Source organism: Chelon labrosus (genome assembly GCF_963514085.1).
Source record: "Chelon labrosus genome assembly, chromosome: 2".
Taxonomy (NCBI): Eukaryota; Metazoa; Chordata; class Actinopteri; order Mugiliformes; family Mugilidae; genus Chelon; species Chelon labrosus.
In genome coordinates, this window is record NC_140338.1 from 17,750,402 (window position 1) to 17,777,183 (window position 26,782).

At 42.2% G+C, this 26,782-nt stretch overlaps 2 protein-coding genes across 2 annotated transcripts; one reads left to right on the forward strand and one right to left on the reverse strand.

The window, feature by feature from the left end:
- Positions 1-2,949: 2,949 nt before the first annotated feature.
- LOC311502651 (caspase-6-like) lies at positions 2,950-8,822 on the forward strand. Its single transcript, XM_084564978.1, has 8 exons — positions 2,950-3,069; positions 3,335-3,376; positions 4,219-4,261; positions 4,353-4,505; positions 4,640-4,716; positions 4,901-5,076; positions 5,168-5,312; positions 7,156-8,822. Exons 1-8 carry the CDS (start codon positions 3,039-3,041, stop codon positions 7,389-7,391), a joined length of 903 nt encoding a protein of 300 aa, XP_084421104.1. The 5' UTR covers positions 2,950-3,038; the 3' UTR covers positions 7,392-8,822.
- Positions 8,823-8,903: 81 nt separating this feature from the next.
- Positions 8,904-25,931, reverse strand: LOC311502660 (calcium uniporter protein, mitochondrial-like). Its single transcript, XM_084564989.1, has 8 exons — positions 25,476-25,931; positions 13,203-13,272; positions 12,897-13,064; positions 11,800-11,904; positions 11,479-11,639; positions 11,193-11,396; positions 10,744-10,860; positions 8,904-9,186 (listed from the first exon to the last, which is right to left on the reverse strand). The coding sequence occupies exons 1-8, from the start codon at positions 25,581-25,583 to the stop codon at positions 9,109-9,111; spliced, it is 1,011 nt and encodes a 336-aa protein (XP_084421115.1). The 5' UTR covers positions 25,584-25,931; the 3' UTR covers positions 8,904-9,108.
- Positions 25,932-26,782: the final 851 nt, after the last annotated feature.

A 26,782-nucleotide genomic window follows, 5' to 3' on the forward strand; every position in this document is an offset into this window, starting at 1 on the left:
AGGCTGATGCAGAATTCTGTGTAAATAAAAATGTTTAATTGTCCGAAAAAAAAATAAATAAATAAACATGCTTAGTAATAAATTCCTATCTTAAGTTTTTGAGTATGAGAATCTTTGTTAAGATTAACCAAATGTTTTATTCCTTATGCGTTTTTAACGTGATAGAAACATATTTAGATTTGTCTGTATTGCACTTTTTAGCTCTGATCTTCAGCTGTATTGCAAAGTGGCGAAAGCAGAAGTCCAGGCTGTTTGACTGACAGGTGCGAAAACCAATCGCGATCTTGGGTTGTGACGTTGAACCAGTGGGGTTCAGCTCCACAAAACCTGCACAACAGTCCTCCTTTCTTCCCAGCCTGTGCATGTTTGCTGGTGTTATTACAGTCCAGAGCACAAAGGAGACATGAAACATCTCCAGATGTCCAGCTCTGCCAGTGTGATCGACCTTTTAGGAAGCTCCCATCGGGTCCAAGCCCCCCTGTGTTTTGAGCTTGATGGCTTTCACTCCTCATCCTGAATTAGAGTTTTCTTTTCGTTAAGACTGAACTTAGACCACAGCTGAAAACAGGAACATCCTAAGCCCTGTCTTCCTGAACTGTGATAGTATTGCGCAACTAATAGCACCCTGTATTCTGGTGACACTCCACCCTTTTGTACACAGTACTTGCTTACTTTATTTATTTGCTATGCTGGATTAAAGTTTATTGCCTTTACTTTAGTTGAACTTGGTTGTTTATTTTAGTTGTGTGAAGGGAACTCGCAAAGGAAGAATTTAATTGCTCAGTGTAACCTTTGCTGTTGACACGACAATAAACTTCTTGAATCTTGAAACTTGAATCTAATGCAGTGGTTGTCAGAGATGTTCTAGATCTTGAGGAACCGTTCCCACTTCCTCCCTGCACTCCGTTTTATTCCAGACTCTCAGATCAGTTGTTCTCTGGTGTTTTAATTTGTCAAAGCGAGTCAGCACTTGGCAACTTTGAACTCTTCCAAGATAGAACTACACTTCCTCATTTTCTCACGGCTCAGCTCCCACAGGATAGTCAGATCTGCCAAGGGGTCTTTCTTTCTTTCCCTAATGGGACCACATGATGATGTCAGGTCTTAGAGTACTGGATGGAATTGCGAAAGTCTGGGGGCTGAATGCAGTAGATTATGTTTGACTTCACCTTAACCACCAGCTGTTGCTCATCCTTTACATAGATGATAGCGTTCAGTGGTAGTTTCATTTTGACTGGTCGTTTCATCCATCTTTGAAGCTCCAAGACATCTGTCTACGAGTTGCTAATGCTTTGTCATGGGTGTGTCTTTTTTGCGTCAGTCCTGTTGCCAATTAATTTTTTTTATTCCCGGAAGATGCTGCATCATTTCACAGTTAACAAAAGCGAAGTTCCCCAGAATACGTTGACCCAGGGCACCGTGTGCCATCAAAGTACCTGGTGATGAGGCCCTGGATGTCAAGACAAACAACTGTTTCTTTATAGTATAGTAATCTTCATGAAAGTTGGCCTCACTGCAGGTTGCATACATTTCATCTCATAAGCCTCAACATTTGTACATATTGATGACTGATAATAGCTTCTCAAACACCCCTGAGCTGCTGCTTTCACATGCAGAGTCTAACCTACATACAATATTTACAGTAAGAGATAGAGGTGTCACTACTGTCTGTCCGTCATAAATGAGATTACAATGGTTACGTCTCTGTTCTGATCTTAATTCAGATGTCGATGATGTGAAAACGTGAATAGATTAAACTCAGATTTAGATTCAGTGCTGCTGTTTTAAAAGCTATCCTCTTAAAACAAAGGTATTAATACATCTGATTTTAATCCGTGATAAAATCTGTATTGATCCATACTGTATGCCGTGTGTTTAAATTTAGACTGACTAACTTGTTCTTCCCCAGGATTTCCTTATGTTTTCTCTTTCTGTTTCTGTATCCAACTGTCGGAAACACGACACTAACTGAAGAGTGCCTGCAATAAACTTTGCTTTCCGACTTGTAGATTTTCTCAGTGGCCGAGCGTCTTTAAAGATAAAGATAAAGATAAAGAGCCTTTATTTGTCATTATATTATACAAGTATCATATAACGAAATTACGTGGTCAGACATGGAGGGTTGGTTTAACTGGCACTGATCTGTTTATTGGTCTTTTATATACATGTATGTGTTTATACAAAGTCACTGTGAAATGGCCTTAGACTTTAGATATGATGGCTAACGCCTTAAGGAGTAAGTTATTTATATGTTGTTAATAAGGCTGAACATGATTGCCACCTTGATGAACTGGCCCCCGGTTGCCCAGGGTCAACGCATTCTGGGAAACTTCACTTTTGTTAACTGTAAAATGATGCGGCGTCTTCCAGGAATAAAAAAAAAAAATCTTGCGAAATGATTTTTGAAATCTTACCACTCACTACCCTCATTCACGAGGTCTTAGAATTTGGTGAGCTCACGAGTGGTAGCTGCAGTTGCACTTCTGGAAAATGTGGCAGGGGAAAAGGGTAAGCTGACGCACTAGGCTGAGGCGGAATAGTGTGTGAACAAAAAATATGTTAAACTGTCCTAAAAAATGAAATAAAACATGCTTATTAATAATTTCCCATCCTAAATTTTTGAGTATGAGAATCTTTGGTAAAAATAATCATATATAAATGTTTTATTCCTTTTTTATTTTTTTATTCCTTAATGTTTTTAACGTGATAGAAACATATTTAAATTTGTCTGTATTGTACTTTTTAGCTCTGATAATCTTAGATTGTATACACCTCAAATCTCTTCTATATTTCATGATTTATGAAACTTTTTTTTGTTTTCCATTTAAAGACTCGATACAGCAATGTGGCGAACGCGGAAGTCCGGGCGGTTGATGTTTGACTGACAGATGCGACAGCCAATCGCGATCTTCGGTTGTGACGTTGAACCAATGGGGCGGTACGGAGGCTACAACACTGCACTATTAAACACCGGTTTGACAAAGAAAATTCATTTTTCGAGCCGTCGCTCGGTTGGAGTAGAGAGACCAACTTTCAACATGTCTGACAAAGCAAACGACGCCTGCGGAGGTAACAGCTTTATATTGTTAATATGAAACATTTACATTTTGTAGTTCCGCGTACTGTAAACTCAGTGCATTTTAGTTTCCGTTTAAGTTAGGCACAGTATCACCAGAATAGCTGGCTTTATTGTGCTCTTACACAAGTGCTGTCACACCTGTAGCCTACCTGAAGTCATTATGTCTCTGCCGTCCGTCAGTTATTAGGTTTGTAGGACATGTGAGGCGACATTTGACTTTACAGTCGTTTTTTTTTTTTTTTTTCTTTCTCTCAGCTGGTGTGGCTAAAGACAGCATACCATTCACAGCCGCGGAGGGTGAGTCCTTTACACTGGGTCATGTGGTATTATAAAACTTTTATTTCACTTAGCAGAAGTCAGAGGTTTCCTCTAACCAAAGTAAAACTGAAACAAATATGTTGTAAGGGTACTTGTTTACCACTCCAATCACCGTGTGATGACAGATTTCCCTTAACTCCCTTTCTCTTACTTAGGAACTGATTTGCGTGGATGATGTGTGTGTGTGTGTGTGTGTGTGTGTGTGTGATCTGCTCATCTGCTGGGAATGCTCATAAATCATTCACAGCTTATATCTCTCTCCGCCTTTTTAATGTACAAAACTGACCTCCTGTCAACTTGCTGTGACTGTGTGAAGCTGTTGTGAACATTAGTGTCCATCCAGTGTGAGAAGACTCTGATTGACCTCCTTAAAAGCCTGCCTCGCTGCAGGGCTTCTGAATTAGACTGCGATAACATGTTTACTGTACTGATTACCCTTTAATAGCTTCTCAAACACCACCACCCTCCCCGAGTCTAACCTGCATATCTGCGGTGTGGGTGACATAGAGGCGTTTTGCCCTCCTTTCTTTTACCATCTTTCTCCACCTGTCAGGCTGCTATTGACGGCAGTGAGGACTATAAGCTGGTGGAACAATGGCTGCTTGACCCCAGTACTAGCAGTGATCCATGTATTTAGTTCTTGTTAGCTGCTTAACAAAGAAGCAGAAGCCTAGTGTTTTTTTTTTTTTTGTTTGTTTTTTTGCCACATTAGTATTTATATATATATATATATATATATATATATATAGCTTTAAAGCAGGAGATGTCTTTAGTTATTTGTCATTGTTACATGTGTTACTTGTGTATCATTTCCAATATAGAAAGTGCAAAGGGCACCACAGAGACCGACTCCTTCTTGTTTAGGTAAGCCTTCCTGGTAAATTCTCGTTTATTTCTGGTCCAGTATTTGTTCGCGTGTCGTGGCTTTATTTGCCTGCTGCTTTTCATATTGCAGCAGCTCTCTGAATCTGGATCCTGCGGAGGAGTACAAGATGGGCAACAAACGACGAGGCCTCGCGCTCATCTTCAACCAGGAGCGCTTCTTTTGGCATCTGCGGTTGGGCGACAGGAACGGGACCAACGCTGATCGCTACAACTTGGAGAAAAGGTATCGGCAGCAGCCGGCGGTTTGCTTAGGAACATGCGCGTACTTGTTTAGCAGCTGTAAACGTTTGCAGTGGAAACGCTGTGTGAGAATTTCCAGTGTGCTTGATTGCACCTAATGTTCACTGTTTCCTTTAGGCTGCAGGATCTAAACTTCGAAGTGAGGGTCTATGACAACTGCAAACAAGTGGATGTGATTACTAAAATCTGTGAGGGTACGTCCACATGAGCACTTCGGAGACTCGTATGACTTGTGTATTTATTCAAGAAGCAGCAGAAAATAATACTGTAGTTGAAATTCTCACCTAATTCCTCATTTTCTTGTGCGTGCAAACATGTGAAATGCACCTTGCCTTTGCTGAGTAGCGAGTTTAAATGTTTTACCTTGTGTCCCACCAGCTGCGGCAGAAGACCATTCAGACGCAGACTGCTTTTTGCTCGCCTTCCTGAGCCACGGCGAGGACGACCATGTTTACGCCTACGATGGCAAGATCAAAATCCAGTCTATCACAGACATGTTCAAAGGAGACAAGTGCCGCAGCCTTGCAGGAAAGCCAAAGATCTTTGTATTACAGGTACATGCAAACAGAAAAAAAAAAAAGTTGTTCACCCCATGTCGACTCGCTTCAATGATTTCACCTGGAAACCATCCGTGTCCGTCTCTAGGCGTGCCGCGGAGATAAGCACGACAATCCGGTGACCGTCTGTGACGCTGTGGACAGTGAGTCCAATGAGGTGGTGGTGGACGCCGGCGCCGTGTACACCCTCCCGGCCGGGGCTGATTTTATCATGTGCTACTCTGTGGCTGAAGGTGAGTCATCCAGGAGGATTGAGGGTGGTTGGTTTGCAATCTTGGTGCAAAGCTGGTGGCTTGTCTTTTTCGATTCTTTTTCGATTTTCAAGTTTCAACTTGTGGGACTGAAAATGAAGCCAACGCATGTGTGTCTAAAAACATCCTCATGTTCACTTGAGGCTGGCTCCAAAAACAAGTTAATCGCAGACCTTCATGTTAAAGTAAACCATCCATTCCTATAGAACTACATTGAATACCTGTAATAATGAGGTCTAGCGGTAATGTGGAGGCAAGACACCTCAGTTTAGCAACCATGCTCTCTTCCAATAGGTACCATGAATCAAGAGAGCACTTGGACATGGACCTTCTGAGGGTGTCCTGTGGTGTCTGGCAACAGAATATTGTTAGTGGGGCCTTTGGGTCCTATGGGTTGAGGGGAGGGGCCTCTGTGGACCAGGCTTGTTCCACTGCATTGCACAGATACTTGATCAGTTTGGGATCTAGTGACTCTGGAGGCCAGGTCAACACCTTGTGCAGTTTTTCATGGTTTTTGAGTTGTCCATGTTTTTGTGTGTGTGTCTGTGGAGGGCTGCATCCTGCTGGGAGGTTCTGAGGGGAGGTTGACTGTACTATGGTTGTGTGTGAGCTGGAGTCAGAGAGAGAGAGAGAGATTGTGTGTGTGTGTGTGTGTGTGTGTGTGTGTGTGTGTGTGTGTGTGTGTGTGTGTGTGTGTGTGTGTGTGTGTGTGTGTGTGTGTGTGTGTGTGTGTGTGTGTGTGTGTGTGTGTGTGTGTGTGGTGGAGTTGAGGAGGAGGATGGCTTTGGGGACGAATGTGGCTTTTCTCCTCTGAGTTCTGCAGGCGGGGCAGCGGAGCTGTCGTCCAGTGGGGAGCCACTGGAATGCTAAGTGGAGGACGTGTGAGGGGTCTTTGGTGATTTTTACTGCCATGTTGAGTGTCTGTTGGTCATGAATAAGCTTAAGAATTCTTACAGGCAGGCCAATGATCTTAGAGCAGACCGAAACAGAAGTTAAAACTGTGTTGTAAATAGATGACAGATTAAATCTCAGTCCACCTCCTCTGTTCAGAGGTTTTTCCAGTCTGACATAGATGGCTTCCTTTACTCCTCTTTCAAACTATCGCTCTTCTCTGGCTAAGATTTGGACGTTGTTATCTTCAAAGGTGTGTCCTTTGTCCTTCAGGTGCTGGTACACGTGTTTGTGGATGGGTCGTTTGGTTTCCCCAATGTATAAGTCTGTACACCCCTCACTGCACTGAACAGCGTACACCACATTACTCTGTTTCTGCCTGGGTGTTTTGTTTTTAGGTTGGACCATTCCAGAAGTAAACTGGAATGCGAGGTTTTGGACCGGGCGGGTCCTAAGTGGATGTTACTTATCCAAACATTTGGACATATCCAAAAAAAGGCTTAACCCCTTAACACCTGAAATGATTTTTCAGTTATATAAAGAAATTAATTAATTGTGTTTTTGCTCCACTCCGACTGGTCCTATGAGAAACTAGTGCTGGCAAAAGGTTCCTAGGAATTTTTTGAATGTGCACAAACCGACATTCTCCTGTAAGTGGTTTTAATGTTGTGGCTGATTGGTGTAAAATCGAGTTGAAAAATGAGTGTATGAACAGTACAGCTACAAGCTCTTGGCTCATTTATAAATATCAGTGAACATGATCAGGACTAAAATGCAGCGTTTTTTCTTTGGTTTGTATCAAATGAACTGAATTCTTTAAAGTTATGTCTCTTATATAAATATGTACCATAAAACCTCTGTACTTGTGTATTTACCATTTTTCCTGCTCATCACATTAACTTTTTTTGTTTTGTCTTATGTGTTCTTTGCCTAGGCTACTATTCCCATCGGGAGACCATCAACGGCTCCTGGTACATCCAAGATCTGTGTGAGATACTTAAAAAGCACGGGGATTCCCTTGAATTCACAGAGTTACTCACGCTGGTCAACAGGAAAGTGGCGATGAGGAGCGTTGGGAACGCCAATGACCGGAGTATGATTGGGAAAAAGCAAGTACCTTGCTTTGCTTCAATGCTCACCAAGAAACTCTACTTCCGACCAAAGAAATAACAACCTCAGACCTCAGTCACTGAAACGCATTATGTTAAAGGAAAAGGGCTTCTGAACTGTGTTTTAAAGAAAAAAAAACTTGCTTTTGTTTTTCTCTTGTCCTCGTCTGTATTCTACACTGTTTACATACCACTTACTAATTGGCATTAATGTTTCCACTGATGCATGTGGTTGTAAAATAACAGAAACAACACATTCACAGGAAGTGTGACAATTTACAGTCACAGACAATCACTTTATTCCTGTGGATAACTAGTTTCATTTCTTCTTTGGAACCCATTTAGTTGGTATGACTATGATTTTCCTGTCACAATTCAAGTCTGAATGCTGGGAATCTACTTCCTCCCCTTTCATGACGCTAATTAATATGAGTGGTTGGCACATGATGCGATCCATTACATCAGCTCCTGCAGTAATTCAATGTGGAAAGTATGTTGGCCAAAGCTACATGCAGCTACGTCTACTAGCATTTACAGTGAATGTCACACGTCTTAGTACTGCAACTGTGGCTGGCCTGATTTTAACATGAGACAAGGAGCTGACCGGCTTACCACTCTGAAGCAGCCCTGATATAATTGTTAATTTCCTTTATATTTACCAAAAATGTTAGGTTCTGAATATGAGTAATTATCCCATTATGTCACACACAGTAATTCTTACTATACTTTTGTGGCATTTCTGTTATTTTATCCAAACCCTGCAGATCAGCAGACATTTTTCACTTTCAAGAGATCACTTCATTTTCTTCTTCTGTGTTTTTCTTTTTTTTTTATGTATCACTATCTGTGTTGGCCGCTTTGTAATCACGGGAATTTACTGTTGTAGCACAGACATGGTGCCTTATCATGCAGCATAGCACACACTCTTTAAGAAATATCTTAACAACACAACAAAAATGGACATCTCCATGCACACTGAAGACTTCCGTTAACAGAATCCATGAAACTGGACACATCATTAGAGTTAGCTGACACTGCGTCTCTGAGCCAGATGTTAATCAGCTTATCTTTCTAGACAGGGGACATGATGGCAGTGATAACCAGGTAACTACCACTCATTTTGTTCAGATCAGGATTTCAGTCTCATTATAAGCACCTGTATAAACATTCTTTATGTCTCCAAGCTCGCTCCTTTAAAACAAAAAAAAAAAAAAGGGAATTCATGTTTGTGCTGTTCTTTGCCATAGCAGTCTATGGTACTTTCAATAATGTGTATTTGCACCCACAATTACAACAAGCCGTGGCGTGTAAATGACCTCAGGGAGGAGGGTGGTTTTTTTTAAAGCTGTGCTGTGAACTTGAAACGGTTCCAGCTACGTCTTAATGATCTGTGTCAAACAGCTACCAGGAAACACTGATTTTATATTTGTGCTATTGTGGTTTTGTTTCTGGATTGTTCTCCATAGAATCATTTTATAAAACTTAAATTCTTTCCATGTGTACTTCATTTGTGTCTCAGTATACACACAACTTGACATTTCCTTAATAAAACATCAGGCAGATTCAAACTCAGTTCAGTAAATGCTTTTTATTTCAATAGTCATTGGAGTATGTATATTTCTCAGGGTTACAATTGGCATCGTTATCAAGATTGTAAACACAAAACTGAACAATATGGATTCCTGATACAAATGTGACCATTATCAAAATAAAGCAGAAAACGTCTTTTTGCTCTTTTGTGGAAGTGTGAGTGACCATTCATCATGGCTTGGCTTCATTTATGGCTTCGGCTGAATCTGTTCGAGCGGCATGTGAAGTTGAGTCGGGTATCTCAGGCGCCTCAGGTCCTCCTCCACCTGCCACACAGGAACAAAAATAAAAAATCACTCAGTGACTATTGATTCCTTGAATGGGATTTCCAGAAAGTATCTTGTCACAGGTTTTGGAATGACTGGATTTCACAACAGCTTGTTTTTCTGCTGATACACAGGATAGCTGTTACATTGAGAAGACAAAGTGTAGCGCGTGGTTCTAATTTTGAAGCAGGGCTGGATGAGGTACTGATCCATAGATGGCCTTGGATGGGGTCAACAAAACCTACTGTATTGTTGGCCCATAAGACCCAGAACACCTTGTGTACTCCTTATTTTAGGATATTATCCCCATTTTACACTGCTGTCACAGACGGTTTTGACCAGGAACAGAAGCTGTTGTATCGGTCTGTGCTCTGCTCAATGCCACCAGACTCCATCGACAAAAACAGCAATTATGCTTTCACATGACAAGGTCAAATAGCACAAACATTTTTAACATATCCTTCCCTCCCTCCCTCCCCCTGGCGGCATCCCCCCTCCCTCCCCCCCTCCCTCCCCCCTCAGTCTAGTGTCTTACCATCCTATTGAGCGCTTCTATTCTGAACTGAGCAGGCCCGTTATAGCCGAAGCGGCTCTCTTCCATGAGTCCAGTGTAGATCTTTTGGCTTTGTTCACCCGTGCTGTAGACAGTTCTAACATGACCACATCCTGAAAGTATTCCAGCCATTTCCTGGCGTACAATTTGTGAGGGGGTAGCCAGCGTTGTACTATCAGTTTTTTGGCAGCCGTCAAGCCAGCCGACCAAACCTTGCGTTGTTTCTCATTCAGCCCCAAATGTGAATCGTCACTGAGCAAAAGGAGAGTCGGCTCCAGAGGTACAGGCTTATCAATCATATTAGATAAAGTCACTGTTACCTTCCTCCAAAAGCCATAAACCTCTGGGCAGTCCCATACCATATGCTTAAATGTTCCCGGTGTGTTCAGGGAGCACAAGTCACAGTTCGGGCTAGTTGACAGCTTCATATGAAATCTCAGAAGCGGTGTCAGATAGGCCTTCTGACACAACTTACAGTGAATCAACTGGTGGTTGGGGTTCTTGGACGCGTGAAACGTGTTCTCCAAAAACAGCTAATTTTACCTCGCAGCACATGGAAGTTGCTCCCTTCACCAGTTGGTTTGTTAGTGTCATTTTGTGACTTCTGTGTGTTAACATGTCGATACAGCAGTGTCGCACAGAGGTAGATTCTTTTACAGTGAAATGACAGTTTTTGTCAATGGAGTCTGGTATTAATCGTTTCCATTAAGTATAGGCAGTCTGACACCAAGTTAAACTGATGATAGTATTCTAAATGTAGCGTACAAATTAAACTGATCATTTTTATTTAAGTGTTCCTTCTTGAAGCTAAAATACATTTTGCTGCTGCTGACCGTGTCCACTCATTGCCCGTCCACTGTACCTGTTCTCCGGTCTGCTTCTCCAAACTGGTGGCCGAAGTACCCCATACAACCTCACTTGAGAAAAACCCAACTATAGCAAAACTTTAGCATTTATCTGAGAAGTCATCTACAGTAAGAAGTAGAACAAATCAATGAGCCAACCTCTGCCAGTTCATCCTTCAGTCTGTTGTATTTCGTCACGTTGAACTTCTTCTTGCTGGCCCCCTTATAAAAGTAGCGCAGGAACTGTCTGTCTTTAGCATCAGGGTATACATAATCCTGTGGGACAGAAACAAGAAGGGTCACTACTAAAAACATAACATGATGAGACTAAACGTTCAGGTGTAACCAGCTAGATTGTAGATATTTTGAGAAATGTGTTTATTTTGTTCTTTCTTGCCAAGACACTGTCACATCTGTCAAATGTGATGCGTCTCATAGGTAACGTAGGAGACTTATGTGCAGACCCATGCTAGCTTTTCCCATTTTTTTCCCCAGACTATAATTGAGGCTAAGCAAGTAGATTTATTTCCCAAACTGCTGAACCATTCCTTTAAATTCAAGCCGTTTGAATCCTAAACTGAAGTGACTCCCATGTCTCTGAGGCTTGCCTGTTTGGTGAGGACGTAGTAGGCGAAAACTCCCATGCTGGTGCCGTAGGTGATGAAGTACGTGACGGGCTCCATGACGTCCCAGGAATAGACCCACCATGTGAGCCAGGCCAGAGCGCCGCCCTGCACAGACAACAGGGCCATGCCAGTCCAGACAGCCCTGGAGGTGTGGAACTCTGCTGTGCGGGCCAGCTGAGCCTTCATCTGTCAGAAATATCATTTGTCAGCTTCAAACCTTCAAACGGAGAGGTTTACTGACACACAGATGTTGAGACACGTCTATTACCTTCTCCAGAGGTGATAGCTCCTGTTTGATGTTGTCCAGTTTCTCCAGCAGCTGCCTCTCCTTCAGCAGGTGGTGTTCGGGCAGGTGGAGCGCTGTGTGCAGCAGGTGCACAACGTGTTTCATGTCCTCCATTTCCATGGCGTGCTCGCTGGACGTACACACTGCAACAGAGGACACAACAAGGTGGATGAGAAAGTGAAATGAAATATTAGAGGGGTCACATCGGGGGTGGTAACAGCCACCGTCCAGCAGCAGGAACTAGGTGTAACCGGGAAGCAGACAAATGGGGTTCATTTATGGCTGGAGATAAATGTGCTGTACCCCTCTCAGGAGCGTGGACATGATGGACTGCATCATTGATGACGAGCTGGAAGTCCTTGTCCAGCAGAGCGTCTATCAGCGTGGTGTTGGCAACACGTTCTCCATCTGTCAGAGGAAGAGTTTATATCAGTAACTGGCCAAATGAACACAATATTAAAAAACACACACAAACAGTGCTTGAAGTATTGCCATATAGACACACCGATCGGCCACAACATTATGACCACTGACAGGAGAAGTTAATAACATTGACCATCTTGTGACAACTCAATGTTCTGCTGGGAAACTTTTAGACCTGGCATTCATGTGGATGTTACTTAGACATGTATCTCCCACCTAGACCAGACCAGGCACCCCCACCCCATAGCAATGACACTCCTTGATGGCACATACATAACAATGTTGGCATAATTAATCTGCAAATAACCTGTGCACTACCTATTGCAGTAGTTCACGACTTTAAGTCTGGGAGCCCAGGTTGAAGTGCTTTGAGAAGCGTACCTCACCAAAGCTTTGCATTTCTATAACTCTTTTGGATTGAGAGTTAAAAAAGAATCAGCAGACACATGCTTTTGTTCCACTTTCTTCCTTCCTTACGAAATCCAGTACCCAGATTATACACAATTTAACTCCATCACCCACAGGTTGCTCTGAGATCCAGTTGTGTTATGTGATTTGGGGCCAATGTGGCCTCAAGACAGTAGCTTATCCGATCATCATCTGCTTTAACACCACACCCTTGTTTTTTTCAAACCTGATTCAAGTGACAACACTTAACACTAGACTAGACAAACTAGACACCGGTTTATGTTAAGTACCTGTGAATCAGTGACACATCTCCCACAACTGGTTAGAGTTTAAAAAGCAAAGTAGCGTAAAGTCCCTCACTGGAATAAACAGCTTCCAACACTTACATAATAGTTGCTTAAATAATTAAGTTACTGTGGTGATAATGAGTAAATGGTATGTTTAATGACATTCAAGGCATCTTGTCAAACCACCCTGTGGCTGCCCTCACCCATCCAGGCAAACCAGACTGACAAGAGCTTAAGCATATTGTTTACCTAGTTTTGCATACCAAACACACTGCGTCTTACCTTTAGAGAGAACAGAAGCCTTTGCTCCTGGGTCCTCCCTCTGCAGGTCGGCGATCAGGTCTCCTACATTCATCAGCATGGGCCTGAGGAAGAACACACACTTCTCATTCCTCGATGGCAACGGGGCTTCCAGGACCAAGCGGCCATATTTGTACTTCAAAGACACATCTGCAAAACAGTGTTGTGTGCACACATTGACGTGAATCAAGTTTCAGTTTTAGAAGTTCACGTAAAGCCACAAAGAGAATTCATTCATGGGGCATACAGCAGTTTATTGTCATGGTAAATGTAGTAATTGTGCATTACCACTGGAGGGAGCAAGTGTACTGCAGAGGAGAGCCTGGCAGTTTCCAAGTGCAGGATGTCTGTGTTGAACCTAGAGGGAAAGAGAGAAAGAAAGAAAGATTACAGGTTGGTCTCTAGCACACAAATACCACCTTGGGTAAACAGTCATAACAGCAGAGGCTGCAGAGTAAATAAAGCGAGGTGCATCTGAAAGAAAAAAAAAACCCAGCAACACCAACAAGCCACTTCAATTTAATATCGTAGTCTTTTTTCCTGCCTCAGTAGCTATCAAAGGTTTTTCATTTCCTTTCTAAACATCTGATAGCACAGATTTCTCTGACTGAACCATCTCTGTATCGCAGCGATCTCAATGCTCCTGATAATGGGCCAAAGCATCTATAAGGAGCTGTTAATTACTCTCAGAGGAAAGGAGCAGCTCTGTGTCCTGTACTTGACATTCCACGGGTGCAGTCGTTCCAGTTTCAATGCAGACGTCTATGTCTGCTCACCCACTGGGCTCTGCTACAAGGTTTTAGGATTGAGTCCCATATAAATGTCTACAGTGAGCAGTCAGCTTAACATCTCTATGTGATTAAATCCAATGTATGTGGCAGTAAAAACAGCAACAATTGTGTTTTCAGATTCAGATTAGGCATTCTTTGTTATGTTCTACATTTTTTATTTATATAAAGCTCAGAAACAGATTCCTCTGTTCAGCATTTCTAATGCAGCTCAAAACCAGAGTGGTGCTGCTTGGAAACCAGGAACATGTCCATCACTCACTCTCATCCCTCCGTCCTCCAGCTGGGAGTTAGTTCAATCGATACGGCATTAAAGAGGAACAAGGGGGCCGTCCGTTTTTTTCATGGGAGGAGAAAGCTCACAGGCCCCCGAAGCACGGTGGTGGAGCAGAGGTCACATGTGCTGTCCCTCACACTCCACCGGTCAGGGGATGGGGCATTAACAGGTAAATCAACAGGCAGTTAAGTAACAGAGGCTAGAAAAAGAAAGCCAACCTGAAGAAAGCATCATGAAAACGATTACTCAAGATTAAAAATAAATCCAAACACAGACCTGTGAGACTGTTAATGGAGCTGTGTAAAGAAAACGTGACTCATACATCCCCGACAAGAGCCACATAAGGCCATTCCAGGGAGACAAAATTGTGAGTTGTTCAGCTTGCATAAAATCGCCACATGTTACTGTGCACATGGAAGCTGTCACTTTGTTTTTACTGCTGATGCATCAGCGCACCAGCAGCTCTCCGTGGAGAGCGAGAGAAAAATATAACACCGTTGAAATGTATTGCCCAGTAGGATGTAACCACGCAAGCACAGCGGCATCCAAAGTCAGATGAGAGAAGTCTAGACTATGTCACTTCCACAGGTATTTGATATAGTCTGAAGAAGAAAGCAAGAAACAACAAATGGAACAAAAACAGAAAATGAAACGCAAGTGTCTAATTAAGGTGCTGGAAGAAAGACTCACCAGTAACAATCAACACTGCCATAAAGAAGACCTATTTCCTGCTTCGTAAAACTGCCCACAGTAGATCTACACGCGATCCACAAAGGAGTAAACCACAAAGAATTATGGGATAATTAAGCAAAGAGACTACCGACTACGGGACCATTCACCAAAACACTTTGCATGCTCCCAATGACGTTAAAGGGATAGTGCTACGTTACAAACACACACACAGACATCCATGCATACTGTGCAGACAGACAGACAGATAGAATTAAATAAAGAAGATAAATAAAATAAAAATGATGACCTTAGGACCTGAAATAATCTAGTTATTCAGCTCAGAGTTAACATCAGTCAGCAAACACATCACCACGACGTTTAACAGCCCAGGAAAGTCTTTTATATGCTGTCACTACAGCTGACGGCCCGGCAATTCATCTAGCATGCAGAGAGACATAACACAAAAGGTTCTGATTAATGACACACACAGTGAGTGATGGCGCTCTCAGACGTAGTGACTTGAGCGATATTTTGCATTCTGCGTTGGTGCCCAGCTAATGTGAAAAACAGCAGATCTGGAGCTACGCATCAAGGGCAAGGCCAAATTGTTTGTCTCTTTACTGAGTGGGTGTGGGTAAGATCACTGACCGTAGTCAATTCCACAGCTGACTGCCTGTAGGCACTTTATATGCTGTGTGTGTGTGTGTGTGTGTGCACATGTTACCAGTCCCATTGTGAATCAACAGAACGGGGATACTGTGGTTTAGCAAGAAGCGAGAGAGCCGGGTGACGAATAGTCCAGTTTCCAGTCCTTGGCTCTCTGCAATTACTGTCTGAAGCACAGTGCATGATGAATACTGACCCTTATGGTTCTCTCGACTACATGTGGCAGTTACAATAACACCACACGGAGCAATTTGCCAACGCTATAGCCAACCCCCTGAAAAGAGTACATCCAATTTTCTGTTGTGGAGCTGTGCACAAGCTTTAAGTGTTTTTTTATGTACTAGTGAATCCTTGTGAGACTCTTGTTGCCCTTGGACAAAAAGAAGCTAACAACAGCAGTTACAGTCCACACAGTCAAGATAATGTTTGCAGTGGAAACCACTGAAACGGGTCACAATGCTCACATTCATAAAAATTCTTATTCTCACAAAAATACCTGAGCAGAAAGCAGTTAACTTTGCATACATTTGCATATGTTTTCGTACTATAGATCCAGCAGAAAACTGCAAAGAAAAACCCAAATGCTAAAATGTAAACCATGTAGTGGTGCTATGGGAACAACAGACAGGTGGATCACAAAAGCCATCACGCCTCATCTTCTGAGGACAACGAATATATGTAGAAAATCTCCATCTAATTTGTTTATTTGCTGAAATATTCCAGCTGGGACTCAAGTGGTGGATCGACCGTAGGCCTTGATGCTAATGTGGTGAGAAATAATATAGTAGCTGAGTAAAATGAAAGATAAATTAATGTTTACAATATTGTCAACAGGTTCTCTCCGGGTACTCCGGCTTCCTCCCACCATCCAAAGACATGCTCATTAGGTTCATTGGTGATTCTAAATTGGCCGTAGGTGTGCGTGTGAATGGTTGTCTGTCTCTCTGTGTTAGTCCTGCGATGGACTGGCGACCTGTCCAGGGTGTACCCCTGCCTCTCGCCCGATGACAGCTGGGATAGGCTCCAGCAGACCCCCGTGACCCTTAACAGGACTAAACAGGTATAGAAGATGAATGAAAGAATGAATGAATATTGTCAACAATCATGTATTACTATTTACACTTCGAGTTGACAGTAGGGGTGCACCGATCCGATATTGGGATCGGATATCGGTTTTTTTTTTTCCCCTCCGTCGCAGCAGATCCTGCGTCATTCGTTAGCAGCACGTGTGTCGCATGCTGGAACGAGTTGCAGATCCTGTGTAGTAGTCCAGTAGGTGGCGGTATATGTCGTGAAGATATGATCCGCCATTAAAGAGGAGAAGAAGAAGAAGAAGGAGTTGGAGCATTTAAGCAACATGGAGCGAGCCAAAGAGTCGGCTGTGTGGAGATATTTCACGCTTGCCACGCCAACTAGTTCGACGGCTGTTTGCAATGTCTGCAAAGTAAATGTTTATTTATTTAAATTTATTTTAAGAAGTTTGATTACATTCTATTTTCGCTAATAACAATTGTTCTTTAAATAACAAATAAATAAGTATTCAATACATTACATCTATGTTATTTTGTCTTAGTTAGGAAAGTAATGTTTAGTTAGGAAAGTCTGGTGCCTTTAGTTTCTTCTACATGGTGGAAGGAAGGTATAAGGTGGAAGGTATGCAGTTTATTATTAATTCAACAATGGTATCGGATCGGTATCGGGTGTCGACAGATATACAAAGCCCAGGTATCGGTATCGGGACTGAGAAAGTCGGATCGGTGCATCCCTAGTTGACAGTGAGATTTTCTTTTAAATAAATGTCTGTTAAGTTACTATCTATAGCAGAATAACTTAACACAATAGTGACTACTACAGTCCACTGATCCTGGGAAAAAATACGGTATGAAGTTACATCTAATCTCCAAAAACAGACATCTTGATATGAAAGCATTATCCTAATTTGACATGAGACAATATCCGCTATAAAATCTTGACATTACCTACAGCGGCAGATTCACATCAAAGCACATCGCTTGCAAAACAAAAGCGTACTATTTTTCATAGCAACACTACGAAACGCAGTTTGTTTTGTCGGTGTTTAGCACTTCGATTTACGAAACAGGATAAGTATTTAAGGCATTTTTTTTAGAAAGCAGAGCAGTTTGAAATATTCCAGGGAGTAATGAAAACAAGGAGCAGCCACGGTGAGGTGTTAGATAAAAAGCTGCAGGCGACAGGCCGCACACATCGAACTTCTCAGCGGTGGAACTACTCCTTTCACTTTGCTGTTTTGGAGACTGATGCTGTGAGCAGCATAAAATCAGATCACAGTTATTCACAGAACAATGGAAACAGGTCTTTATTAAAACAACAATAGTTTGTTTTGTTGCCCAGAATACTGTGACCTGTATTATCAAACTTCACTTGCTGCTATAACCAGGTGTTCATCATCACAAATCAACCGAGACTCAAAGTTTAAAAGAGAATTTATCACTATGTAGTGTTCGTAATGTGGTAGATCCTGAACGAACCATTGCATGGAGTATAATCTTGTGAATGTATGGATTTATTTTTTTCATAGACCTGGCACAGTGACGACAATATGACCCAAATAGAAGAGAGGTCAGCTCTGTCCCGTCTGGAGGGCTATCCATTACTGGAACTAAAAAAGGAAATTTCCAATCTCAATATTATTCCTACTGTGAAGTTTAACTAAGGCAAGGCCCACGACAAAGACAGACACACCCATAGATTATGTAACAGATAATAAAAGGACTGCACTGCCTGAACAAGTCCACACACAGCAAACACAACGCACATAGCAGGCAGTCACACCCATCTCATGTCACAAGACATGTATTCAGCCTGCGTACGGGGCCGGGCCCTGCTACTCCACCATTATCTTTTTAATTTGCTTCCCAGTTGCAAGTGTGTTTATCAAAACAAAACACTTCCCAGCTCCAGAGCTAATCAACATTCAGAGTGCAGGGTGGTCGTTGTATATCCTTCGTCCTTCACACATATCCAGAGTAAGTCTGGATCTGCAGGGAACAATGCTGCACATCTGCCGCTCGCCACCAAAGGACTTTCTCCAACTGTTCTTTCACTGAACAATCAGCTGATGGTGTATTTACCCTGCGAGCTATGCATTCTTTATTTATGGGCACGCCAACAGGGGACGAGCCGAGAGAGAAGATGGCGAGAGGAAATGGTGGTGACAAACCGTCAACTCCTTCCTCAGGCAAGCCATGGCTTCCTGCTGGGGCAATGATCAGGGCTATCACAGTGACAGACAGCCTCATTTTCCCTGCTTACATCCAGCTGGTCACTCCGTTATAAATCCTATCACCAATGAGCTATGGCCTGTCGCATTCAGACCTCATAAAGGAATCTCCTCCCCCCCTCTCTCACCACAGGCTTGATAGCTAATCAGAGGAAAGGGTGCCTTTTCACTTGCACATATGATCATAAAAAATGGCTTGCAGGACCTTGGAGACGTGACTTGAAGCAGAAGGAAAATAAATGTGTGAGGGTAGAGGGTAAGAAGGCTGGGGTGAAAAATGAAGTCCACCAAGAAAAGAAATTGGGTTTCTCCCCCTCCCCAAGTTATGGTTGAGAACAGCCAGATTGAAAATGATTTGCATTGAACCATTTATCTTCTCTTATCCAGTTAATGACCCGGTTTGGACATTAGTACATAGAGAATGCACAGCGGGAGGAGGATGAATGCAGGACAGTGTGCTATATGAATACATGTCAAGTCAAGTCAAGTCAAGACACGTTTATTTATATAGCACACTTAAACGCAATGTAATTGACCCAAGGTGCTCACAGAAATAAAATATATACAGTAATAAAAACAAAAATATAAATGACAAAAAATAAAATAAATAAAGCATAAAATAAATGAAAATACAAAATAATAATAATAATAATAATAATAATAAACAGATTATATTTGTAGATAAAAGAACATATGGTTACTGAAACTACTACTACTAGAGAAAGATGTACAGTAAAGTTAAAGATGCCAGTTAATATAATACTGAAAAGAAATAGAAATAAGATAAATAAACAAACAAGGGGAGAAATTAATGGACATTATAGGCCAAAGAAAATAGATGGGTCTTTAAATTTGATTTAAAACTAGTGATGGTGGGACAGGACTTAATTTCTATAGGGAGATTATTCCAGAGTCCAGGGGCAGCAACAGAAAAAGCCCTATCACCTTTAGTTTTTAGGATTGCATTTGGGACTGAGAGAAGATGTTGTGAGGAAGACCTCAGTGGCCTAGAAGGACAGTAGGGACTAAAAAGGTCACAGATATACTGTGTTTCATGCAAAGAAAAAATAACCAGTGACACTTAAACAAACTGTAAAACACACCTAAAAAAAGAAAGTATGCCGGGAATGTAAGGAGCAGGTTCAACAAGCAGAGCGTAGAGAGTCCCTGACAGCTTTCCAAACAGTTATTCTACCATTGAAGAGAGTCATCTTTTTCAGCAACTAAAACAGGTGGTACAGGATGACAAGCAGAGGATAGATTTGGGAAGCTCAGCATAAACTGCAGTGTTTATCACAGATCAAAGATTTGCCAAATTTAAGTCGGCAAACAGTGCTTCATCACACTAAGGGAAGTGAATACAAAGCGCATTTAAAAAAAGATAATTTAAAGTTTAAAAAACGACTTCCCTAGCTAAATTACAATGCAAAGCCACCACAAAGAATTTGCCTCTTCCACCATGAGTGAATCATACTTCCCCTTAGACCTCACATAGCTAAGCAATGCTTCATCACAAGATCCCATCTGGTTGCTCTAAAGCAGCCCTTTATAAGGAAAACTGAAAATCCAAAATTAGACTGAAAATGATTTTTTACTGGTGTACTTTGTCCTAACAGCGGGGATATTCTCCAGCACCCCTGCTACCCTCCGGAGGACAAGCAGTAACAGAAAATGACTGAATGAATGCTTTGTCCTTTGAGCACACGTGCTTCCTTCGCTACTTGTTATCAAACCGTTAAGCAGTATGAGACAAGATGGGCCGCTATGGTATTGTTATCACAGAACCTCGTCTTGAATCACCACATTCATTGTTTACAGCCATATGTAGCTGCTAGCCATATGCCCCTTACTACTAGACTCTTTATCATGCGAAGGGATTTGCACTCCAACATCAATGTGCCCCAAAAGTGTCCAAGATGTAATCAAAAGGGAAATTGGGGCAACTACATTGTTTTTCCATAAAACTACAGGGAATTAATTCTATACACAGATATATAGAATTAATAACTGCTGCTAAAGAAGGCCGCTAAACTTTAAGTCAAAAGCTAAATATGTATTTGTGACTGCGGTTGCACAGGAAACAATTATAACTCTGTAAGTATGTTTAATTAAATGTTCGACCGCACAAGACCCAGTTTCCATCCGGTATGAACATGCAATCTATACTGTATGTGAATATGTCATGTTGTTTTTTCTTTTTAATGTTGTGTTAAAAGCTGAAGCTGGTACTTCCTTGAGCCAGCACGGAAACAAAGGTAAACACAAGGCAGAAAACACACAGTCACGGCAAACAATTAAAAGGGTTTAGAATAAAAACACTTAAAAACACAAGGATTAAGGTGTGAGTTAGGTGACCTGCTTTGACATCTTTCATGAACTTGTGTTTTTGTTGTTGTTTTAACTCTGTGCCAGTGGGACGTTGGGAACTGAATCACCTCAAATTTGGACTCGGGGAATATGTTTTGGTGGTCAAAGGTGAAACATTTTTGCCAATCATTCATGAATTCAGACATTTTGTCAAATAGTTTTTTTGTCAAAAAGTTTTACATAATAGCGTAATATGAATACGCCCAGTTCACTTCCTCTTTCTGGGTGACAACAAGAACAGAGGGCATCCTGTTCCTCTGTTTTTTTGTTTTTTTTTCCAGAAGCTCACCGGTTTTGATATTGAATTTCAGGCAACTGTTGTTGTACCATGTGACAAAGTGTACACACGGTTTGAAAACGTTGTCCTTGCTCTTGATCTCACAGATGTTGTTGATCTGTTGAAATGTTTCACTACTTGAGCAGCAGCTTATTTATATAAGTAAGAAAACAGTTTGAAGGACTATATAATTATAACATAACATCTACAACAGGTGTGGCAATCCTTAAAAAGGTTTTTTTTGCGCATGGTGTAACGCCAGCCAAGATGATGAAAGGTGCAACGCAGCACATGGAGCCAGCTGTCAGCTGAAAGATGTCCACCCTTTCTGTAACAAAGTGCCCTTGTGTCAGCTGTGCAGAAGTTTTGGAATTTGTTTTGTTTCTGCGGAACAAGAACAACAACAACGAATGTAAAAAGAACGACCTTGAGAACATATCTGATTTCTTCTGATTCCTCCATCCAAACTTTGTAAGCCCTGCTTGAGTGTGTTGTGTTTTCACAATGTTCAGCGTTGTCACTCTTAAAGGGACAGGACTGTGTTTTTTTGGATATAGAATCGTCTTCAATCAATCCCACGTTTATGATGGGTTGTTGTAGAAAGAGGCCAGATTGTAAAAAAAGTCGCCTTATTGTAGAAATCTATGAAACATACCCTGCTTAGCCTCATTTATTCACTACTGGATGCAAACAGATCGATTCTCTTATCTGACTCGGGGTGAAATTGCAAACAGCGGTATTTCCCAAATGCCATACTGTTGCTTTTATGAGTTATAATATGTTTATGAGTCTGTGTCTGCTCATGCTGTATTACAGTAGCTCCTAGTTCTATAGAGGTATTGAACCATGGGTTTAGTGAGGATTTGCATAGTTGAAATTCAGGGAAACCTACTGTACGTTTCTATTTTCAGATCTACAACCTCCGTAGTGGCCATTCTTCACTGACTGCACCCTTGATCAATTTAAATCTGGTTCCTTTCTGCAACTCATCAGAAATAGTAGTCTCATGCAAAATGATTTTGTAGACACTAATCTCCGTCTCGTCAACTGCTCTCCCATTAGTCAAGATATTTAAAACGTGCTATGGTGCAGCCGGGTCACTGGGTCACTGAGGAAACTCTCTCAGTTTGAAGCATTTCTACCTTGAACACGAAAATACACAGCACAGAATCAGCCTGTGTGACATTTTGTCTACATCTATACTCTATTTTCATACCCAAGTCCGTACTTTGCATCCTACCCAGAGGTTAAAGATACTGATCACGTAATTTCACAGTTAAATATCATTCCCAGTCTTTCACTTTCTGTTTGTATACCGTCTAATAACCCACGAAATACATTCGGAGCATCCAACCATTAGCATGCAAGTGTAAGGAGCACTGAATGCACCCCTTCACCTGATCCGTGGGGTAGTGGATGTAAACAAACAGAAACTATGGATCAACAGTTAATCTACTGATCCACGCTCCAGTCCAGTACGTGGTGGTAATTTGGGATGACAAAAATATGGCTAAACCAGTGTGGATGAGAAAATGGTTGGTAAGACATGGCCTAACTGTTTAATCTCAGTATTATGCTAGAGAGACATGAACATTGGCCTTAAAGATTGATCATCTGCCCTTTTAGCCACAGGTCTGAAAGGCCATGTAGTCTTGTTCCTCTCAGTGACTGCGTTTACATGGTCTTCAATATCCCGAATTTGATCGGGATATTGAAGTATCCCGTTTTCGTGTTTGTCCATGTAAACACCATATCCCGAATTCAGAAATCGGGATATGCCCATTTCCCGATTTCAAGAAACCCGGCTTTGCTACCCGGAGTACTCCGATAGAAGCCGGGATACTGAAGCATGTATACACCTTATCCCGATTTCTGACGGCTGCCCACTGTCTGCGCAGGCGCGAGTGACGCCAAGTGACGCACTAGATATACAAACAACATGGCGGCAACGAGAACGTCTCACTTTTGGAGCGACGAAGAGACAGAATTTGCCCTTAAAGTAATGAAAGAACTAAACATAACGACGTGTTCAAATGGCAGAAAACACCGACATGCTGATGTATTCAAATCTGTTGCGGAAAAGCTACGTGACGCTGGTTTTCCACCTCGCTCCGTTGAACAAGTTAGGTCGCGTTGGAAAACATTGAAAAAGACGTAAAACACGCATGCGCAGATAGAATGCAGCGATCGGAAAACGGGATACTGGTATTTATCATGTATACGGGGATATGAATAACCGGGTTTCTCTGTGTTCCATGTAAACACCATATCCCGAATATGCTCAAAGCCGGGATAAGCCTCAAAATCGGGATACTAAAGACCATGTAAACGCAGTCAGTGTCCGCCTACAGTGAAAGAACTGATTTTATTATCCAGATTTTAATCAATAAATATCAGACATGTTTGATATTAATAGGAGAAGTCCCAAGGAGCAAGTCTGGTAGGTTTGAGAGTGGATCTGTTAACCTTTATCAGATAATCTAGAGACTCTAAATCGGAGAATAAACTGGCCCAAAACCTGAGTCTGGGCCCAGCATGTGCAACAAGCAGCTTCTGTATCTTGAGTGCACCAGAGACCATGATAGTAAGACTTGTCACATACATTAAATAATATCGAGTTTTGTTTTTGCTTACTTACTTACTAACTTACTTACGCCTTTTACTCCTTGAAGGAGCATAGGCCACTGATGATATTTCTCCACCATAGGGACCTCTCCGTGGACCATCACCTTATCGTGGTGGACAGCCTTGCACGTCCCTATGAGCTATGTTGTCTGGAGCATGGTGTTCCTGGTAGGGTCTCCCTTGGTAGGATCTCCCTTGGCCCTTCACGGGGGAGGGAACAAACTAAGAACGGTTCAACCACTGCCTTGTGGCCCGGGAAGGAGAAGGCTATGGGAGCAATCCTCTCACGACAGAAAAAGCAACCTTTAGGAAAGCCAATCCCTTGCTTAGAGGTTAACATTTTTTATTACAGGAACACTGAACGATAAATCAATCACCTTAGAAATGGGAGGAAGAGGACCTTCAACTGGAAGGAGGATGAAGCCTTGTGGTCAAAGGTGACAGTTTCATTTTTGCAATGACATGCTGTCCTCAACCTTAGAGATCTAACTGGTGTGTGTTGGTCAGTGTACAGCTGTAGGAACCCTTACAGCATGCCATCTGAAAAGAGGAAACTGCAGCAACAATTTTATATAGGATTCAGTCTAAAAATAGGACACATCCTAGTCATCCGTGCATGCAGGGGTGAGTCATGACAGCTTGCCTTGCCTGGCAGATTCAATGCACTTTTCTTTTAATCCCACACAAACTAAGGGAGACTGCCACTGCATTTTTAACCAGATGGCATGTGCTGCTGCTCCCCCTGCGCTGTCAGATATTTGACATGCATCCACCGATCTGTGACCTACCACTACCGTTTTATGCAATGGACAATCCTTAACAAAGCTGTGAGTAAAGCATCACTAGCAAAAACCATGTGGTTGTGCTATACAGTAGTAAAAGCTTTCACTTTTATGCAGCATTTCCCTTCAGCACTACCCACAGGTTTGTGCAGCAGACAGGCATTTGCCTCGTACATTTCCATCAAGGGGTTGAAGCACTTAATGCAAATGAAGGCTGCAGAGTATGGCGATGTAAACATTTGTGATGGCTCTTGGGATTGTGGGAGACAAGTCTCTACTTAGGTTATGGAGTATATTTAGCAGCCGGGCCACGATCCCCCGCCATATCTCTCTAAACTGGGGCCAGGAACAGTGCCCTCGGTGGAGTAACTCAATAAGAACTGCTGTAGTGACTGCTGTACTGATGGGATAATGCAAACTGGGCATCAGTCATTTCCTAATGCTGAATTGTTTTATGCTGTCATGCCTACGTGTTTAGACTACCTGAACCCACATGGAGCACAGTGAAGCACTTTAATCATTTAGGTGTTGAACATGACAGGAGACAAGAAGTAGAGAGCAGATAAAAGTGAGTAACGTCGTATAAAACTTGAAGGAGACCTATCTGGCGTTTTTTTTTACGAGTAAAAAACAACCCCTATATGTTTAAAGTTTGTAGTCTGGTTTTAAATTTTAGTAGCTTGGCCTGTTTTCAGCAGAAAATGAAGAGTTTGTGTTTGAGCAGCGCCCTCAAAAGCCCGGAGTTAGCTCCTCAAACCGGCCACAAAACACACCGTTTCTGTTCAAAGAGCGGGGAAACTTCAACGGGCAACTTATCAAAACAAATAAAGTATTAATTAATTTACCTGGCGGAGAAATGTAAGTGGACCAGTGGGTCTGAAACTGCTGTGGAGAGGCTTAAGACTTCCCAAAAGTCTCGCCGTAACTTTGCCGACCATCCGCACCGAAGCCATCGTCAGCCGTTAACCGTTTTTAGCTGTCCTCTCGGTGCATACCGGGGAAAAGAGATACGTCCAAAAAATATGCGGAGTCCGTTGTTCCAGGTTTAACACAGGCTGTAGTAGTCCGTGCGAATAACAACAGATGAGATGTTAGCTACGGGACAGCCAGCCAGAGGGGGGGAGGAACGACACAGCCCGAGCTGCATACCATTTCCTCCTGACAGCATCCGCGGTTCGTGCCAGACCCCGCTTCCTTTCTTTCCCCCTCCCTTTTTTTTTTGTCCTTTTCTTCTGGTTCGGTCTGTTTTCCTCAAAGTATGTGCCCGGCTGCCCAGCCCAGAAGAATGGCCGGCATCCAAAAACACCTCACGATTTATTTGTCCAAGCCGGCTCAGTCGGTAAATCACCAACTGGCAGCTAGCAGCTATGTGGCTAGGCGTCCCATTAACTGAACAGCATTTCTAGTTTTCAACCTGCGGCTCGGGGACCACTCTGGGGTCGTCTTTGGACTTGAAACCCATGGGACACTCATGCACATGTCCCCCACAAAATAGTTTGTCCTCATAAAGTAGCTCTAAATTTACGTTTTCTGTCTTGTGTGTGAAGAAAGTGAATGAACCAGGTTGTAGCCTTCAGCTTTAAACACAACAACATAACTGCCAGAACAACCGGAGTCTGCGCAGTACGGTCCAAGAGTGAAGCCCCGTTATCGATAACCAGTAATACTTCGGCTAGTCTCACTGGCGTTTGTGTTGCATTTAAGGCTCTCTACCTTCACCAGTCACAAAATAAAATAAAATAGAATAAAATAAAATAAAAATTTAAAAATATTGGACTGTACACTACACTTATGTCTTTTTTGTACATTCTTACTGTCCTACCAGACCACCTCACGGAGCAGTTGTCAATGGCAACTATCAATCATCATGATGTCACATCCTGTTTTTTTTTTTAATAAGGTCAAGTAATTAAGAAAAACGAAACTTGAACATACATCAATATTATATTAACTACTTACAATGACAGAAACCATCCTGAAAAAATAATTATTTGACGTGAACTTTTGTATTTTAGTTCGGCCCAAGTCCCATCCATTAACATGGAGGAGATGGAGCTTATGACCTATACTGCAGCCAGACACCAGGGGAGCTCCTGGGTGCTCCACATGCTTTGGCTTCACTGTTGACGAGCTGTCATGGCGGCGATTTTTT

What these genes read in the sequence shown, in the direction of transcription:
- LOC311502660 (XM_084564989.1), bottom strand. Translation starts at nt 25,583, where the DNA reads ATGGCTTCGGTGCGGATGGTCGGCAAAGTTACGGCGAGACTTTTGGGA. An exon ending in TACACTTGCTCCCTCCAGTG is followed by an intron (nt 13,065 to 13,202) that starts GTAATGCACAAT and finishes ACTGTTTTGCAG; the next exon opens with ATGTGTCTTTGAAGTACAAA. An exon ending in ACTACGTCCTCACCAAACAG is followed by an intron (nt 10,861 to 11,192) that starts GCAAGCCTCAGA and finishes TCTGTCCCACAG; the next exon opens with GATTATGTATACCCTGATGC.
- LOC311502651 (XM_084564978.1), top strand. Translation starts at nt 3,039, where the DNA reads ATGTCTGACAAAGCAAACGACGCCTGCGGAG. An exon ending in ACCATTCACAGCCGCGGAGG is followed by an intron (nt 3,377 to 4,218) that starts GTGAGTCCTTTA and finishes TTTCCAATATAG; the next exon opens with AAAGTGCAAAGGGCACCACA. An exon ending in CAAAGATCTTTGTATTACAG is followed by an intron (nt 5,077 to 5,167) that starts GTACATGCAAAC and finishes GTCCGTCTCTAG; the next exon opens with GCGTGCCGCGGAGATAAGCA.